General features: G+C 30.1%; 2 protein-coding genes across 4 annotated transcripts in view; both read right to left on the bottom strand.

The window, feature by feature from the left end:
* The window catches only part of LOC129914721 (tachykinins), a 177,476-nt gene that overhangs the window by 115,692 nt on the left and 44,987 nt on the right, over positions 1-16,797 (bottom strand). The gene's annotated exons all lie outside the window — the stretch shown is intronic.
* On the bottom strand, positions 1,825-11,994 carry LOC129914724 (14-3-3 protein epsilon). Of its 3 annotated transcripts, none has more exons than XM_055994076.1 (5): positions 11,863-11,994; positions 11,532-11,630; positions 4,398-4,867; positions 4,131-4,311; positions 1,825-2,970 (listed from the first exon to the last, which is right to left on the bottom strand). In XM_055994076.1, the coding sequence occupies exons 2-5, from the start codon at positions 11,593-11,595 to the stop codon at positions 2,915-2,917; spliced, it is 771 nt and encodes a 256-aa protein (XP_055850051.1). In that variant the 5' UTR covers positions 11,596-11,630; positions 11,863-11,994; the 3' UTR covers positions 1,825-2,914. The 3 variants fall into 3 exon arrangements, with proteins under 3 accessions (XP_055850051.1, XP_055850053.1, XP_055850052.1); XM_055994078.1 differs by having other exon boundaries at positions 11,532-11,663; positions 11,863-11,974; XM_055994077.1 differs by having other exon boundaries at positions 11,532-11,695; positions 11,863-11,878.

Raw genomic sequence — 16,797 nt, forward strand, 5'->3', positions numbered from 1 at the left:
TCATAGATTTAAATGTCAGCAGCACAAAATGTTTGCAGCACAAAAACAAATGCAATTTGGTGCGAATACACATATATGTGAAATGTGACTCATCCAATACATTCACACCAAACATCAGATACTCCGGAATAAAAAAAAACTGTTCAATTTGGGATTCCGAATCGAAGAACAATTCCGAATTGCCAATTAAAAACGCCATAAGTGTAGTAAAATGTATAAAAAATACATTTTGTAGAACTTTTACCTAGCTACAGAATATCGTTTGGTATTTACTTTTTGGACCGATTGTTGAAAAGATTAAAAATAAAAACGATTTTGGACTTATCATACTTTGAAAATAAACGAATGTGAAATTAGTTTTAAAATCAATATACAATTTTTGTAAAGCCTCAGTCTATCAAACAATTGCATTTGGGAATAGAATATAATATTACTCATAAAAAAGTTGCTGTTTATTTTCAAAAGATGATAAGTCCAGGACTTTTATGATGTTTTGACAATAAAAATTTTTTTCGCTTAGCTGTAAAATCGAATATAGACTGAGTAGATGCTTCATATTTTGAAGGCAGGTGTGGTTATCCCCCAAGAACATATTCAGTTAAAAAACGAATTTTGAAAAAAAGTGGACTTATCATGTTTTGAAAATAAACGATTCAAATGTAAAACGCAAATATTTGCAGCGCAAATGTGCAAATGAAAAAATTCCCATGCGCAATGAATTTAAACTTGAAGAAAGAAGGAACATGACGTAAAAAATGATACAGCTTTCCTTTATTTCTCAATTCTATCAAAATTTTGAATGGAAATTCAAAATTCAAGTCAAAATAACAAAAATAGCCGCGAATTTCTTGTATATAATAAATTTGTAAACATTTGAAGAAATGTTTAAAAAAAAAGATTTTTTTCTTAAAGGATGAATTGAAACTTCAAACTTTTGACAAAAGACCCAAATCAGAAAAAGTTTTCATAAATTCAAAGTAAAATACATACATGCGCAAATAGTTTTTCTGACATTAGTCTGATCGCAAAAAAAAAAAAAAGCACCCTAAGTACTCTTCTGCTTTTAAATATTCCGTCAATACTTACGTTTTCAAAAAGAAATTAGTTTTTCAAATGCCATTCCATCCTAATGCAACTTCATATCTATTACATCTCGTAAAAAAAAAAAACTTTATTATGCCCCATTTATGCAGTGACAACTTATCAGTTTCTTACCATTTTTGTCGTTCAAAAGCAATTCCATTTTTCAAATGATGACAAGAAGCGCCATAAAAGATTGAACTGAATAAATCGTAAAAATAGGCCATAAGTCAGCCGTTTATGAGTGCTTCAAGCACCACACCTTCAGGAGACAAATTTTCCATTACATCTTTTTGTTCGCTTTGTTTTTCTTTTACTTTTATTTAAGGTGAAGAAAATTATTCTTAAACCATAGAAATATGCAAACAAATTACTGGTTACACAAAAACCTCTTTTTTTTAGTATTAATTGTTTTTTTTTTTTTTATTGATCAACTTCGAAAATCGGTTTTATATATGCTTTTTATCCAGAATTCTCTCTCACTAAGCATTTTGTTAAGTTATTACACAAATATTCTATTATTATGTCTGTTTTTGTTTTGGTTGCTTGTGTTTCATGTTTTTCTTATGTTAAATAGAAAAAATGTATCTTAATTTTTTTGTTTTTGTTTAATGTTTTCATTGATTAAATTTTGGTACACGTGCTACCACATATTACTTAAAAAACAAAACACAAAAAAAATTGTATGTCCTTTTTGTTTTCTCATTAATAATCATATATATATATATAGCTTGCTTTTCACTATTTTTTTTTTTTGTAAATTATAAACTGTTTAATTTTTTTTTTTTAATGTCTTGTATTATAATTTAATTGTTGTAATAATTAATAAATGCAGTATTTCGCGACGGCAAAGAAAAAATATTCTACTTCTGTGTTGACATTAATTTAATTATGTACTTTTTATACTTTTTGAAATGTATGAATAAAGTTTATTTATTTTGCTTCTTTTAAATACTTCTAATTAAATACAATATATATATATGTATATATATAAATATATATAATCAGTTATATATATAAATATAATTAATAATTCATTGTATCTTTGCATGACAACAATGCGATGTTTTTTATTTTAATTTGAATAAAAGTTGTTTACCTTTATTTAAAAAAAAAATTACTTGAAGCAGAATGTTAAAATTTCTTATAAATTAAAAACAAAACGAAAACAATAAAAAAAAATATATATATTAAAAATAGTTTAGTTTTAATTTCATTTTGTTTTTATTGTATTTTATTTATTTTATTTTTTTTTTAATATATATTATTGGAATATAAAGAAAACAAAATTTAACGGCGATAAGGATGTTTGTGTGTATGCGCAGTGTGAAAATAAGAAATTGTTTTTTTGTGAGAATAAAAAAGTTAATTATGTATGTTTAGAAAAAGCCCTTTTTGGAGAAGGAAAAAAAAAACAACTTTGAAATTGTTGCAATTGTTGGAAAACAAAAAAATTAAATAAATGAAATGTAATGATGGTTTTTTATTTTTGCATGGAAATGGAGGGAGTAAAAAGAGGATGCAAAAAATGTTATCAATTTGAATTCTATACTTTATTAGTTTCCATCTAAAGAAAAAAAAAAATTGTATAAAGTATTATATTGAGTGGGGTGCTTTTTGCTGTGTTGTTGTTGATTTTTTTTAATACAAAGACGAAACAATACACTTATAATTTATATTTCTTATATGTATATTATTTTTTTTATATTTTTTAGATTCCTTAAAATTAAAGTTGTTGGTTTTGTGTGTGTTTTTATTGATGTTTATTTTTATTATTATATATTTTCTTTTATATTTTTATATGCCATTTTCACACAATTTAATGGTACATAAATTACGACACGTCCTGATCTTCAACATCTTGAATTTGTTCTTTTTGCTCACCTTCGCCTTTAAGAAGAAAAAAAAAAAAGAATATGTTTAAGAAGGATATACCATACGAAAATTGTACATGTTAATAAAAAAAATGTATCCAACGAAAAAACCCTATGTGGATAGACTATAAATCTATGAAGACCTTCATAATTATGTGAGAAGTTTTTCAATGGTTTTTAATGGTCAAATAAATTGATGTGTTTATTATTTGCGTACGTGATTGGCTTTGTATACTGATATGTTTAGTTCATTGAATTTGGAATCATATATTAATAATAAATTGTGTAAATTTTCGTTGTCGTGGTCTTTTTATGTATGCAATTATTCAGTGCTATATTTACGTTTATTGCGTAATTTATCCAAAAACTTTATACACATGTAATTAATTAACACATTTTTAAAAGCATTCACAAAAGTTCGAAATGATACTGAATATTTTGGTATCTTTAATTTTCTTCAGTTTCAAGAAATTTTACTGGGATCAGAACTTTTTTTCTGATCTCATAAAATTTAAAAGAAAAAGGTTTTTTCTGAACCCATGTAAATGCACTGAAGAAGAAAAATTATTTGTTTTATTAAAAAAATACAATCGACTTTATTCTGCATCGTGTTTTATACAACAAAATGTGTATGTAGAATATTTGTTCCGTATTGAATCTCCGTTTGAATACATACAAAAATGGAATATGAAAAATCATTTGCAATGAGATCTAAGTTATTCAAACGAATGAACTTCAATTTTAAATAAAAAAAACTACGATAAAAATTATATTTGCATTAAAAAAAATCTCGTTTAAAAACAACTTCTCAGATACTTGTTGCTCGTTTTCGTTGTATCTATTCATGAAAGCGTTTTAAGTGAATTTACTTGCTTCAATGCTAGCGTTTTTTCCACAATTTTTTAGAAGAGATTTGAATAATGTTTGATACAAAAATCCATTTTTAGTATTATCATGATTTGTCAATCACCTCAGAAATATGTAGGTACATTTATAAGTTTTTTTATTTTTGTATTAGAAAAAAAACTTTAAATTGTGTTCGAAATAGGGTGATAAGTAAAGTAGAAAATTTGTTTACTAAGAAATTCGTTAAGTATAATTTGTTATAATCACATTTATCTCTAATTGATTGAACAATCTCTGGAGGATAATTTTAATTTATAATTATCTACTTACCGTCAGCCTGCATATCGGACGTCCATAGGGTAAGGTTGTCCCTTAAAAGCTGCATGATAAGTGTCGAATCTTTGTAGCTCTCCTCGCTAAGTGTATCCAGCTCAGCGATGGCATCATCAAACGCTGCTTTCGCCAGTCTGCAGGCGCGGTCCGGCGAGTTCAAAATTTCATAGTAAAACACCTATAAATTAAAAAAAAAAAAAAAACGAAAATGCAAATGTTAATTCATGAAAGAATTAAACATGATAGTTTTTTTTAAATACTTACGGAGAAATTAAGAGCTAATCCCAGACGAATTGGATGTGTTGGAGGAAGATCGTTCATGGCGATATCGCTGGCAGCCTTATAGGCAATCAGTGAATTCTCAGCGGCATCCTTACGATCTGATCCGGTAGCGAATTCAGCCAAATAACGATGGTAATCACCCTTCATTTTATAATAGAATACTTTACTTTCCCCGCTAGTTGCACATGGAATGAGATGTTTCTCCAATACATTCAAAATATCCGAACAGATATCGCGCAATTCTTTCTCTACTTGGCCGCGATAGGTTTTGATCATTTCAAGCTTTTCTTCGGCTCCCTTATTTTCTTCCTTCTGTTCGATTGAGGTGATTATTCGCCATGAGGCACGACGAGCTCCAATCACATTTTTATATGCGACCGATAGAAGGTTTCTTTCTTCAACCGTAAGTTCAACATCCATGGATGCGACTTTCTTCATGGCTTCAACCATTTCTAAAAAAAGCAAAAAAATAAAATTAGATTGTTTTTAAATAATAGCAAACAATTAAACGATTCATTTACCCATGGAATGTTGCTATTATACTTTCGTTTGTTTGCCATAATTTTAATAAAAACAGACAGCAGGAAAAAAATGTATTTCCTTAAAATTGCCTTTTAAAATGCCGATACATAAGGTTTTTTAAAATCTATATGCTTTGTTTAACTGATAAATATTATCATAAGTGACGCTGAAGCAATTAGATCTACGAAATATGGATTGTTTGTAAAACAACGCAAACAAAAAGCACTAGAATATCTACCACCTGTATTTTTACCAAGTTTATAAACGGTGTCAAGGCTTATAATGTACAAATACTTTATAAGGGTGATTTTGAATTTAGCAAATGATTCATTTTCCTATAACAATAATGGTCGTTCAAACCAATACGAAAACTTTGGTGCTAAAGAGTAGATGAACAACATCCTATTAATTTATAAGCGAAAAACAATCGCAAGCATGTATATTTCCCGAACAATGCATTAGATCTTGAGGATGATAAACAAATTAAAGACAGAAGAATGTCAATTTATTGCTTTAATTTAGTATTTATTTTAAGTACAATATAAATTGAAAAGAGGTATTTTGAAATCTCTTCCCACAATTTTGTAAATATCTAATATATTTTTTTTTTATATATTACGTTCAAATATGTATATTTGGATAAATCTTTAAAACACAGCTAGCTCAATATTCTTCTTATTTGCGGTAAATAACATTGAATAGTCAAACAATAGACACCACACCCTATAACCGCCTCCCCCAACTCAAACTATCATGTTTAACCATCAAAAAATAAATACAATAGATTTCAATTTCCAATTTAGACAAAACCAAGGTTGAACTTAAAAACAAGGTCATTGTTTTTTTTTTTTCCTGTGTATATGTACATTTTATGTTTCTTTTTTATATAGTTAGAACTTTGGGGAGTGAAATATACTCATGCAAAAAAGGGTGAAACAATATAAAATTACGCAATACTGCATTTCGTTTACTGAGTAAAGAGGATTCATCACAAAGGTGTGGTATGACTAAGGTTTAAATAAAAGACCAAGACAATGGTCGTTTACTTACGCATGGCAAAGCATTTTTTGACAATTGATGAAGTTTCACATTCCCACCCTCTTTTAATTTCAAATTCTATATTGTCTCTTTTATACCTGTCTAATTTTAACATTAAAAACAAAAAAAAACATTAAAAAACAGTACACCGGTGAAGCATGCAAAACTATAACTCCAATTTTTCGAAATTGAGATTTCGAATGAATGCTACAATACCTCAAACCAGGGGGCTGTTTCTCGACAAGCTACATCAACTTTATCAGCTACATTTATATACATCGAAGACCCCAAAAAACAATAGTAAAGCTCCATTTAATATTGAGAAATATTGTTTGTGGTCGGAATAATTCAAAAATAGTAAAATTTTATCCGTGAGGCCGGATGGGACGGAGATATTGAAGTTTAAAGTCGTTGATGTAGTTGATGTAGCTCGTCGAGAAATAGGCCCCAGGAATTCTCATTTTACTCACAATTAAAATTACTAATTATTCAAATTTCATGAAAATGTTCTATAAAATTTGGTGCACCGATGATATACATAAATTATGTTTGCAGAAAACTTATTTCTCCCCAAATGTTAAGAATTAATTCTTAAGAATCATTTATTTAAAGAAACAAATTTAAAATAATTTCTGAATGAATCATAGGGTCGTATGCACAAAAAATGATCTCTTTTCTCACATTTCAGTAAATTTTCTTGAGATCGATCTAATTACTCATTTTCTTGAAATAGATTTCAAGAAAATGTACTGAAAAGTGAGAAAAGAGTTAAAGATCATTTTTTTGCATTATGAGTTTAAGAATCTCAATTCAGTGTTTTTACCTTTTTGTCAAGTATACCTTATTCTAATAGTCTTCTCAATATTGCAAATATGTATTCTTTTCGAAATCATGCATTGAAGATTACCTTATAATACCTACCATTTTTTTTGTCACATCTTCAAAAATCTTTTTACAGCAAGACAAGAGTGCATATATTTGAATGTTAATAGCCCTGTTTCATTGGAAGTGGTAGTTTACTCGTGAGTAGATATCTAGTACAACTTCACATACATACCTATCTCCTCGAGTAGAAGATCAGGTGTTAATTGTAGTACTAGATCTACTCATGAGTAAACCACCACCTCCAATGGAACGGGGATTATATCTGTATTTATGTTGTGATAGTTACCTATCCATTTAGAATTTTTAAGAGATGGAAAAAAAATCAACCAGTGTATAAATCGGGGACTTCTCCTTTGTTTGACACTGAGTCGTCTTACAACTCAACTAGCTTAAGAAATTAAGAAATTAATTGAACCGGTAAATGGCTGTACAAGCCCAAAAAATATTGTTCAATAGGCAATTTAAAATATTTTTCCGGGAAGTAATAAGATATACCCACTTATGCATCTCTTTTTCTAAAAAGTTTTATTTGGTATTTGTGATGCATTTTCTTCACCCACTCAATTATTCTATTTTGGATAACCTTTGCGTATTTTGTAAGTCGTTTTCCATTTGATGTCAAGATTTTTCTGAAGAACAACAAAATTTTAAACCGAGGAGTGTGTTTGAAAATGCACATGATTGTATGTGTGAATCTTGACAAAAATCCAGTCACATATTTGAATCTCGATTCTATTTTTTTTTTTTTAGTCTAAACTCTGAAGCCATTTGCCATGGCACAAGAAATCTGCCATTTTTTCCCCCCCTTTTTTAGCTTTCAGATTAAGAAATCTAACTCTAGTTCGACTAATGGAAGGCGAAATTAATTTTCACCTTTTCGATTGATTTCGAGACTTGATCATTCAAAAATGTTATGGAATAGATTTAGATCATATTTAAAATTAAGAACTACATTTCTAAAGAATCGAAGAAAGATTTCTGAATGCTTTCTAATGCCTAATTGTAGAAAGCTCTAGCACCGTTTTGAAATGGCGAAGAATTGTTTAGAAGTTTACTTGAGATTTTTAATTGTGCGCAGATTTATTAGGTACAAATGGAAAAACATTTAATAAACCTGTAATATGTTTATAATACCTATAAGGAACTTTCTTAAATCTTAAAATTTTTATATACGAAGGTATGTAAGTAGGAACCTACAATTACGTTTAAATATTTCATTAATCTAATTTTGCGAACTCAAGGAATATAATGATTTATATTTAGCTTAAACTTAATTTACCCTCATGAAAAATATTTGCATGTTTTTTTTTCGTTCTTTCTTTATGTAGGTAGGAAAAATCTACTATGGACTTTATTTAACTAAGATAAAACAACATCATTTTTAAATTAAGAGCATTACTGATAACTTATTTAGTTTCTAAGAAGGGCTATATCTACCTATAAATTTTTTATTAACAAACAAACGTTTTTCATGAAATATTCTATTTTATACAGACCGAAAACATTAACCTAGATACATGTCTTCCAGATAATAATGATTATAAATTGTTTACTCTTCAATTACAAATGTATTTTTTAAAAAACTAAGACAGTCAAATGAACGGTTGACGTAACAATCATACATTATTTAGAACAGTTCCAAAGCAGGTACCTTCTTCTCCCAAAATGCTAAATAATCCATCTTCCCTTTGAATGTTCGATATTTATAACTGATTACTACTTAAAAAAAAAAAAACAACAAATTTTGGATAGTAAATTCAAGTTTCCTTGACGATAAATTTGTATGATAGCATTTATATGTATATGAATGTACATAGCTACTACGTAAGTAAAAATAAAAAAAAAATAACAAAAATGACTAATTCCAATTATTCAGAGTCATGCATTCATCGTTTGAAAAAGAAAAAACATGTAGTCATAAGATGAGGTGGGTTGTGTGGCGTTGTAGGTATATATTATGTTTGCTTTGTTAATTCATCTAGAGTTTAAAAAAGAACTCTAGACATTCTAGAACTGACTTGAAGATTAAATAATTATTTTTAAATGAAAACAAAATTATTTGAAAATTATAGATAATGACAATATAAAATAGAGTGGAATTTTTATTTTAGAAAAACTATTGTAGTTATAACATCCCTATTTGTCTAGACATAACCATAGACCCAATATAGTTTACTATGAAGCCCCCACTTAATTAAAGCCTCAAAGGCAGGCGGCACTACCATGCGCCATTGTACCAAGCACAAAATCTTTAAGAAATAAAGCATTTCTTTCTTTATAAATGAATAGGTACCCCCCTTCTCTTTTTTTATACCTGCTGGTGGAGGTCATGACAAAAATCTATATCACAAGCTCGCTCAACTTAGGCTTAATGAGGGGGTGCATAGCTGAAAAAAATTATGGAATATTTTAAGAGGGTGACTATGTTTGGAATTAATGCAATACTTTCTTTAAGTTTAGATAATACTCGATATAACTATCGTCATCGTCAAGCAATAATGAAAGCGAATGAAGCAAAAGTATAACTAAACTATAATTTGATGGGAATTCGTGTGTGAATCATTGCAAAAAATGATTTACGATTGCGACAACGACGACTACGAACTTCAAAAAATGTAGGTTCTTGTGTGGTAGTGGTTTTTGATTCAGTTGGATGAATCATTTTTCTTTCTACACCAAAAAACCAAATGGAAAAGAAAGAAACAACCGACCGTAGAGCAGTGGAGACAGCGACGCAGCGCAGCCGGCAAAAAAAAAAAAAACCAAGCAAGTGAAAAGATATATGAATACAAGAACCTCAATTTCCAATTCCTTGTTTCTCTCGACAACGGATTCAAAAAAAAAAAAAAAAACCAGAAAAAAGAAAAACTAATAGACAACAGCAACCCTTAGAGGGGGATTCCCTTCTCTTCCATCCAATTTCATTTACACACACAAAAGTGCTTCAATGTAAGAAATTAGAATAGTTTTGGGTTTTTTTTTCTACTACTTGCATAAGTTTCCTTTATTTTGTTGTTCTCCATAAAAAAAAAAACAACGATTAAGCTACGTCAAGTAAAAAAAAAACAATTTTGACAAATAAATTATAAGTAGGTAGGAAAATTCTATGGAAATGGAAAATTGCACGCAAAATTGGATGGATAGAAAAAAAAGAGAAGAAAAACCTGACCCAAGAGACACATAGTAATTATGTATGTATACTACAAAATATAATAGTGTTTGTGTGTACACATACAGACACACACGCTAATGCTATACTTTTTCCTTGGCTGCTTCTGCATGGAAAAACTACGTCATGTTTTCTTCCATCTCGCTTGTTATATTATAGACGTCTTTGCATCAACTTGAGGAAATGAGAAAATATGACATTTCAAGTTTAACATTTTTTTTTTGTTTCTTCTTGTGTGATACCATTTTACACACACAAACACATACAACTCTGCACAGCAACACTGCTGGGGCTGTTGAGTGTTGAGTGAAAAATAAAAAAGGGCGGCCAAGGGAGTTAAATTATACTTGAAATTTAGATACAAAAAAAAAAAAAATCAGTTGAAAAAAAAATTGAGAGAATCCTAAATGATGAATATTTTTTTGAACAAATCGATGAAAAATACGTTACGAAAACCATGTGATTGGGGAGCATCGTGTAGAGCGCAAAAACAGACAAGGATGGCATCATTGGTGGTTTTTTTTTTCGTTTGTGTGAATTGACACGGACACTCCGTCCAGCAGCAAACGAAACCAACTGCCACCGCCAATTTCCGTCTTTCGAAAAAAAAAAAAATCAATACATAGAGAGAAATTCGTCAACTCTACAAATTATTTCTTTTTTGTGGAGAAATTCTTTTATGAAAACAAGAACAAAATCATGTTCATTTGTTGAGCGGCTAAATCTTAATTTTTCTAAAGAGCAATTTTGCTATGTCGCACATTTTTCTTTGCCCGGACCTTTTTGTTTTATTGATCCATTCATTGATTTTTTGTATTCCATAATCAGTCTGTCTCATGTCTTGGTCTCCCGTTGGCTTTTTCTATCCAGTGTTCGAATTCAACATCTCTCCCCCATTTTTAGTTAATGAAAAAAAGAAAAAAGAATAAGAAAATACACCAACGAAAAAAAAAGTTAAAAAGGCGGCATAGCAACGCATTTTAAAGAAAAAGAAAAAAAACCAGATTTTTTTTCTTCTGAAAAAATTTATTTGCTCTTCCGAAAAAAAATAATAATGGTTCTGGAACAAAATGACGGATCTCTTTTACTACCTTTTTTTGGTCTGGATAACAACGCCATTAAAAAGAAAAAAAAAAGTATAAGAAAATCAAACATGAAAATTTAATGTGAGGACTGAGTGGAGACAAAAAAACACTTGCAAAATTTTTCCCAGCTAAGCACCTCTTCATTACTACTTGCCACAACCTCTGCTCTGACCTTTTTCGCCCCTCTTCCTTTTTGGATACATGTTCAATTTTTTTTTAAATCTATATATATATACCTATATATTATACGTACGAAATATATATATATATATGTATGAAGAAAAAAAAAATCATGCAGAAAAAATGAGTTAAGGAGTAAGAAAAAAAAAACTTGTATCTTTCTCTAGATCATTCCATGGGAAAAATTTTGGATAATTTTGAAAAAAAATGTGTTTTAACATGATATTACACACTTACCATCATAGCGTTCGGCTTGTTCAGCCAATTTAGCCTTGTAAACATTATTTTCGCGTTCAGACATCGTGTTGTCTCGGAGAAATAAGTTGCTTTATAATCCTTGAAAAGTAATCCGAAAGAAAAGAAGAAAATCTGCGAATTAGTATAGCTGGGCTGGACTCAAACTTATGGTTTTTTTTTTGTTTGATTTTTTTTCGATAAGAAAAAAAAATATATAAACTATTTGGGCACAGAAAAAATTATAGTATATATGAGAGAAAGAAAAAAAAACGAATGAATTATAATGGAAAAGCTATGCTAATATATTGTGGAGACTTTTTTTTTTTATTACTTTTCTTTTCAAAAATTTAAAAACTCTTCTTCGTGTGAGGACTCGTCGTCGTCGGCCTGGTCGAATTCAATACTGAGAGAGGAATTATTGTATTTGGTCGGTTGGTTTTTCTCGTTTGGTTCGTTTGTTCTACGCCGAGGTGGATGGATGGAACGTTTGCACACATGCGCGTTTTTGTGAATAACGTGGAAATGGAACAGTATGCTTTCTTGTTCTTTTAGTTTATAGATGTTGGGAGGGAGAAAGAGTAAAATATATTTTTGTGCTTAATCAATATGGCCCCACCTTATCTTGTTTCTCTTTTTAACATTTGGCTGGAATTGTTGGCCTTTGGATATTGTTTTCTTTGTCGCTTATTTGGTGGCGGTGGTGACACATACAACGCATACATATTGAAAATGAGAACACACATTGGTTTTTTTTTTTTCTTGTAAATGGCGGACATTTTGGATTTTTATTTTTAATTCCAAAATGGTTCTGATATGCTCGGCTCGTGTTCTCCGGGTTCCATTTTTTAGTTTTGTTTGATTTGGAATGAAACATTTATGTTGACTGGATGCGTTTGGTATGGGCGTTGCCAGCAGGTTTTAAATAATTTTTTTTAAAGCCGTGTGTGCATTGGATTAAAATTTTGGTTTTGCAAAGTAATTTTTATCAATAGGTTTGTTTTTTTGTTTAGGGGAGAGTGGGGCCAAATGTAACACTTTTTTCTAAAAACGATGGTTCTCCTACAAATTTGAAAATGGGTCAACCAGACCTTTTTTAAATTAAAGACCCATGTTTTATCTGCAAGATCCATCACAAAAATTCAGCAAAACATAACGGTAATGTTGAAAAATAAAGCTTCCAAAAAAAAAATCGTGTTGTTTCAACTTACCCCACATACGGGGCAAAGTGTAACACATACCGGGGTAGGTTGTACCAAGAACTAAAAATAAGAGAAAAATACCTTTATTTATGTTTGTATTTATTTATTTTTAATTAATAACAATAAAAACAAACCTCAGTCACGAAATTTTGGTGCAAATTAAAAAAAAAAGTGGAGCAAATCCAAGATTTCCAGAGAAAATTTAACAGTAGTCTTAAATTAAAGTTATTTGAATTCATAAATTGTTTTATAAGCTTTATGAATTCAAGTGGTGGTTCAAAAAGTGTTTCCAATTTCAAAATAAATACAAATTCAATTACAAGCATTCATATCCAGGGTTGTTTATTATATTAGGTAAACAATTTTTCAGTATAGGTATGTTTTTACATGGTACAACTTGCCCCGGAAAAATGTTACAACTAGCCCCAGCATGTAATTTTTCAAACAAAATCAATTTAAAAAAAAAGCGAAACTGATATAGACATAACATATACACGCAATTTGAGCCAAAACACAATTGCATATAACAAAAAAACACTTAGCACTCTATCTTTTTCGGGTAAATAGGTAGACCAAAAATAAAATTTAAAAAAAAAGTTACAAACATGCTTTTTTTGGGCACCACTAGTATAACTTCTCACCCTGTCGTCTAATTTTCAACTGAAGAAAATGTGCCGGTAGGTATGGAAAAATTGAGCATTTTTCTCCTTTACGCGTTTCTTAATATTGAAAGGAACATCGCTTTTTTTAACTGTTAATTCTTACCCCTGTTACTTTTAGCCCCACTCTCCCCTATCTATATAGATTTTGCACAAAAAACGAAATCGAGATTTTTGAAATCAAAACATTGCGTATATCTCGAGATATTAACATTTCAATGCAACCATGTCAAACAAATTTTTGATTATTTTTTTCTATGAGAGTTTTTTTCAAACCTCGTTTTCTCCGCTTTTTTTTTTTTTTTTGTTAATATTTTCAGATATTTCTATATGAACACTACAATTAAACTACCTTGGCACTACTGTTTTTATCGAGAGAAAGTAAAATCTGGATAATTATCTGGATTTTTCAAAAATCTATACAGATAAAGTTTTTGTTGTATTTAACACGTAAATTGTTTTGATTTCAAAAATCTCGATGTCGGTTTTTTGCACAAAATCTATATAGATAAACAAAAAAACACACCTATTTTACTTTCTCTCGATAAAAAATAGTAGTGCCAAGTTAGTTTAATTGTTGTGTTGTCGATAATTTATACAGAAATTTATCCAAAAATAGGTGTTTTTTTGTTTATCTATGTATATATGTAGATTTTGTGCAAAAAAATGACATCGAGATATTTGAAATCAAAACGATTAACGTGTTTAAAACAACAAAAACTTTATCTGTATAGATTTTTGAAAAATCCAGATAATTATCCAGGGGTCGAATTGCATCATACGTTCGTTAACGTATGGTCACTATGCGTCCCTATCTTTTTCTACTAATTAAATAGAGACAGAAATAGTCAAACCGTTAACGTATGATCGCAATCGTGTGCCGTGATTCGACCTCTGATTTTACTTTCTCTCGATAAAAACAGTAGTGCCAACGTACTTTATTTGTTGTGTTTGAGCACGGCACATTAGCCATGTTCCATTGGAGGTGGTAGTTTACTCATGAGTAGATCTAGTACTACAAAAAACACATGATCTTCTACTCGAGGAGATACGAAAGTGTAGTTGTTGTAGTACATTTCTACTCATGAGTAAACTACCACCTCCAATGGAACAGGGCTATTTTTGACAGACAGCTGCTAAAGTGTATGTACAGTGGTGCCAAACATTTGGACGGATTTCAAAAATCCCGATAGCACAAAATCTGTATAGATAAACAAGAAAACACACTTAATATTAACAAAAAAAAAAGCGAAGAAAATGAGGTTTGAAAAAAGCTCTCATAAAAAAAAAATAATCAAAAATTTGTTTGACATGGTTGCATTGAAATGACAATATTTCAAGATATACGCAATGCATTTTTTTCAGACAAAAGTCTTAAATGAATTCTGATAAGATTGTTGAACAAATATGTCAAAAAATAGACATACCTAAAAATAAAAAAGTTTCCACGAGAGCCTTTAGCTCTCGTTTTGACTTTTGTTTTGAGTTTGCTGCCTGAATAAATTTGTTTTCTCATTTTAAATTTTATATGGTAACATAATATGCTGAATTCACTACTGCATCACTGCTTTTGCATCACAACTATTTGTATGGAAAGGCAACACTACCTTACCTACAAAGTATCACGTTTGCACCAGAAATATTTGTGATGCAAATTTTTGAGGCGTTAATGAACTCAGCCCTATTCTTCAGTCGTTTTCGTATCTAATAATCTCTCTATGTCGTGCCTTTCGTTTCTATGCGTTTCGTTTTTTCTGCCGTTCTTTTCGTTATACACAATAAGGCCCCTGAAAAAAGTACACTAAAAAAATAGTTTTTTTCTATTTTATTATCGGCGATATTCTGCAATCCATCGGAGGAATAATCTCGAAATATTCACCAATTACCATTCTGCTCATAGAGGAAGGAATACCTAGAGACGCGACTTCGGTTGGTTTTTCTCTTCCACCCTACAAGCTGCAATGAGAGGAAAAACTCCACAGTGCTTATATGTGGTAGTTTTCCCGTGCATTTTAAATGGCACCAACACATTCAACTGTGGAGTTGAGCTCAAAACAATTAAAAACAATTTAAGTGCTCAGTAGGAAATAAATTCATAAAAAAATAATATAATGAATTCAAAACACGAACCTTTTTTTTTTATTTCTGTACATATTTATTGAAAGGTGGGTGTCTGGAGTGAGCTATTTGAGCTATTCAAGTTCATGTACAAACCAAAATCATGTTTAAATTCAAAATTTGTGAGGACATCTACTGGTAAAAGGAAGGTATTAAACGAATTGTACTTTTCACACGTATTCACAGATAGGAAAACAAGAGAAAAATAAGAGAGATTATCTGAAATTAAATTTGCGGGTGTTTTAGGTAAGGGGGGTACGAGTCGGCTCTCTAGGTATTCCTTCCTCTATGATTCTGCTATTCATTGGGGTGAATCTAAACTCACGTTGGTAACATGGGTAATATTTTGGTCGTAATTCCACTATTCACGCTTATGAAATTGGCAATGCTCATAAAAATTGTTGCAGATATTTCGGTTGTAAAAATAAAATCGTTTAAATTAAGCAAAATATCACTTCTCACAAATTTTTAAGTAGTTGTTAGTAACGAGTTTATTATTTTTTCTATGTAAAAAAACAACAAAAAAAGATTATTTTTTCTTTCAATTTACTTCGTCGCCATTTTTTTTTTTTAGTTGACGTTCACTTGGACGTCAAATAGGGGTATGATAATGCAGTTCAACCGATTTGGAAGCATAACGACAAGCAGCTCTATTATTCACACATTCGATTCACTTTACCTCTACCTTGCCATTCTGCAATCCATCGGGTGAACTGCATTATCATACCCCAATTGACGTCCACGTGAACGTCAATTAAAAAAAAATGGCGAGGAAGAAAATTAAAAGAAAAAATCCATAGAAAAAATAAAAACAACCGATTACACTGGTTAACAAAATTAAACTTTTTTTTTGTTGCCGAAACAAAAATATACTTTTCTGAAGGTTTTCGGTGTGCTGAACTCAAATCAAAAACCTGTTTAATGTCGTTTTCTATTGACGAATCTCAGAATGAGAATTGTGAATCTGACAGCTGAAAGGGGGGGGTGAAGAGGGGAAATAGTGGTAAAATCTCAGGGGTCGAACTACCGCATACGTTCGTTAACGTATGGTTGCTATGTGTCTCTATCTTTTTATACTGATTAAATAGAGAGAGCAATAGTCAAAACGATAACGTATGATCGTAATCGTGTGCCGTAATTCCACCCCAGATTTCATGATCTATTTGCTTCCTGAGATTCAAAAAAATGACAAAAAAATGAATCTGAGATTCAAGAATCTGATTCTGGATTTTTATCAAGATTCACGCATACAAACACACTCACTTTCACATACACTCCTCTGTTTGACGT

The sequence above is a fragment of the Episyrphus balteatus genome, chromosome 3, assembly GCF_945859705.1.
Source record: "Episyrphus balteatus chromosome 3, idEpiBalt1.1, whole genome shotgun sequence".
In the NCBI taxonomy this organism is placed as follows: Eukaryota; Metazoa; Arthropoda; class Insecta; order Diptera; family Syrphidae; genus Episyrphus; species Episyrphus balteatus.

Excerpts from the sequence above, each read along its gene's own strand:
- LOC129914724 (XM_055994076.1), bottom strand. The coding sequence starts at position 11,595 with ATGTCTGAACGCGAAAATAATGTTTACAAGGCTAAATTGGCTGAACAA. Across the intron at positions 4,868-11,531 it reads ACAAGCCGAACGCTATGATG|AAATGGTTGAAGCCATGAAG; the intron begins GTAAGTGTGTAA and ends TGCTTTTTTTAG. Across the intron at positions 4,312-4,397 it reads GATTAGCTCTTAATTTCTCC|GTGTTTTACTATGAAATTTT; the intron begins GTAAGTATTTAA and ends TTTAATTTATAG.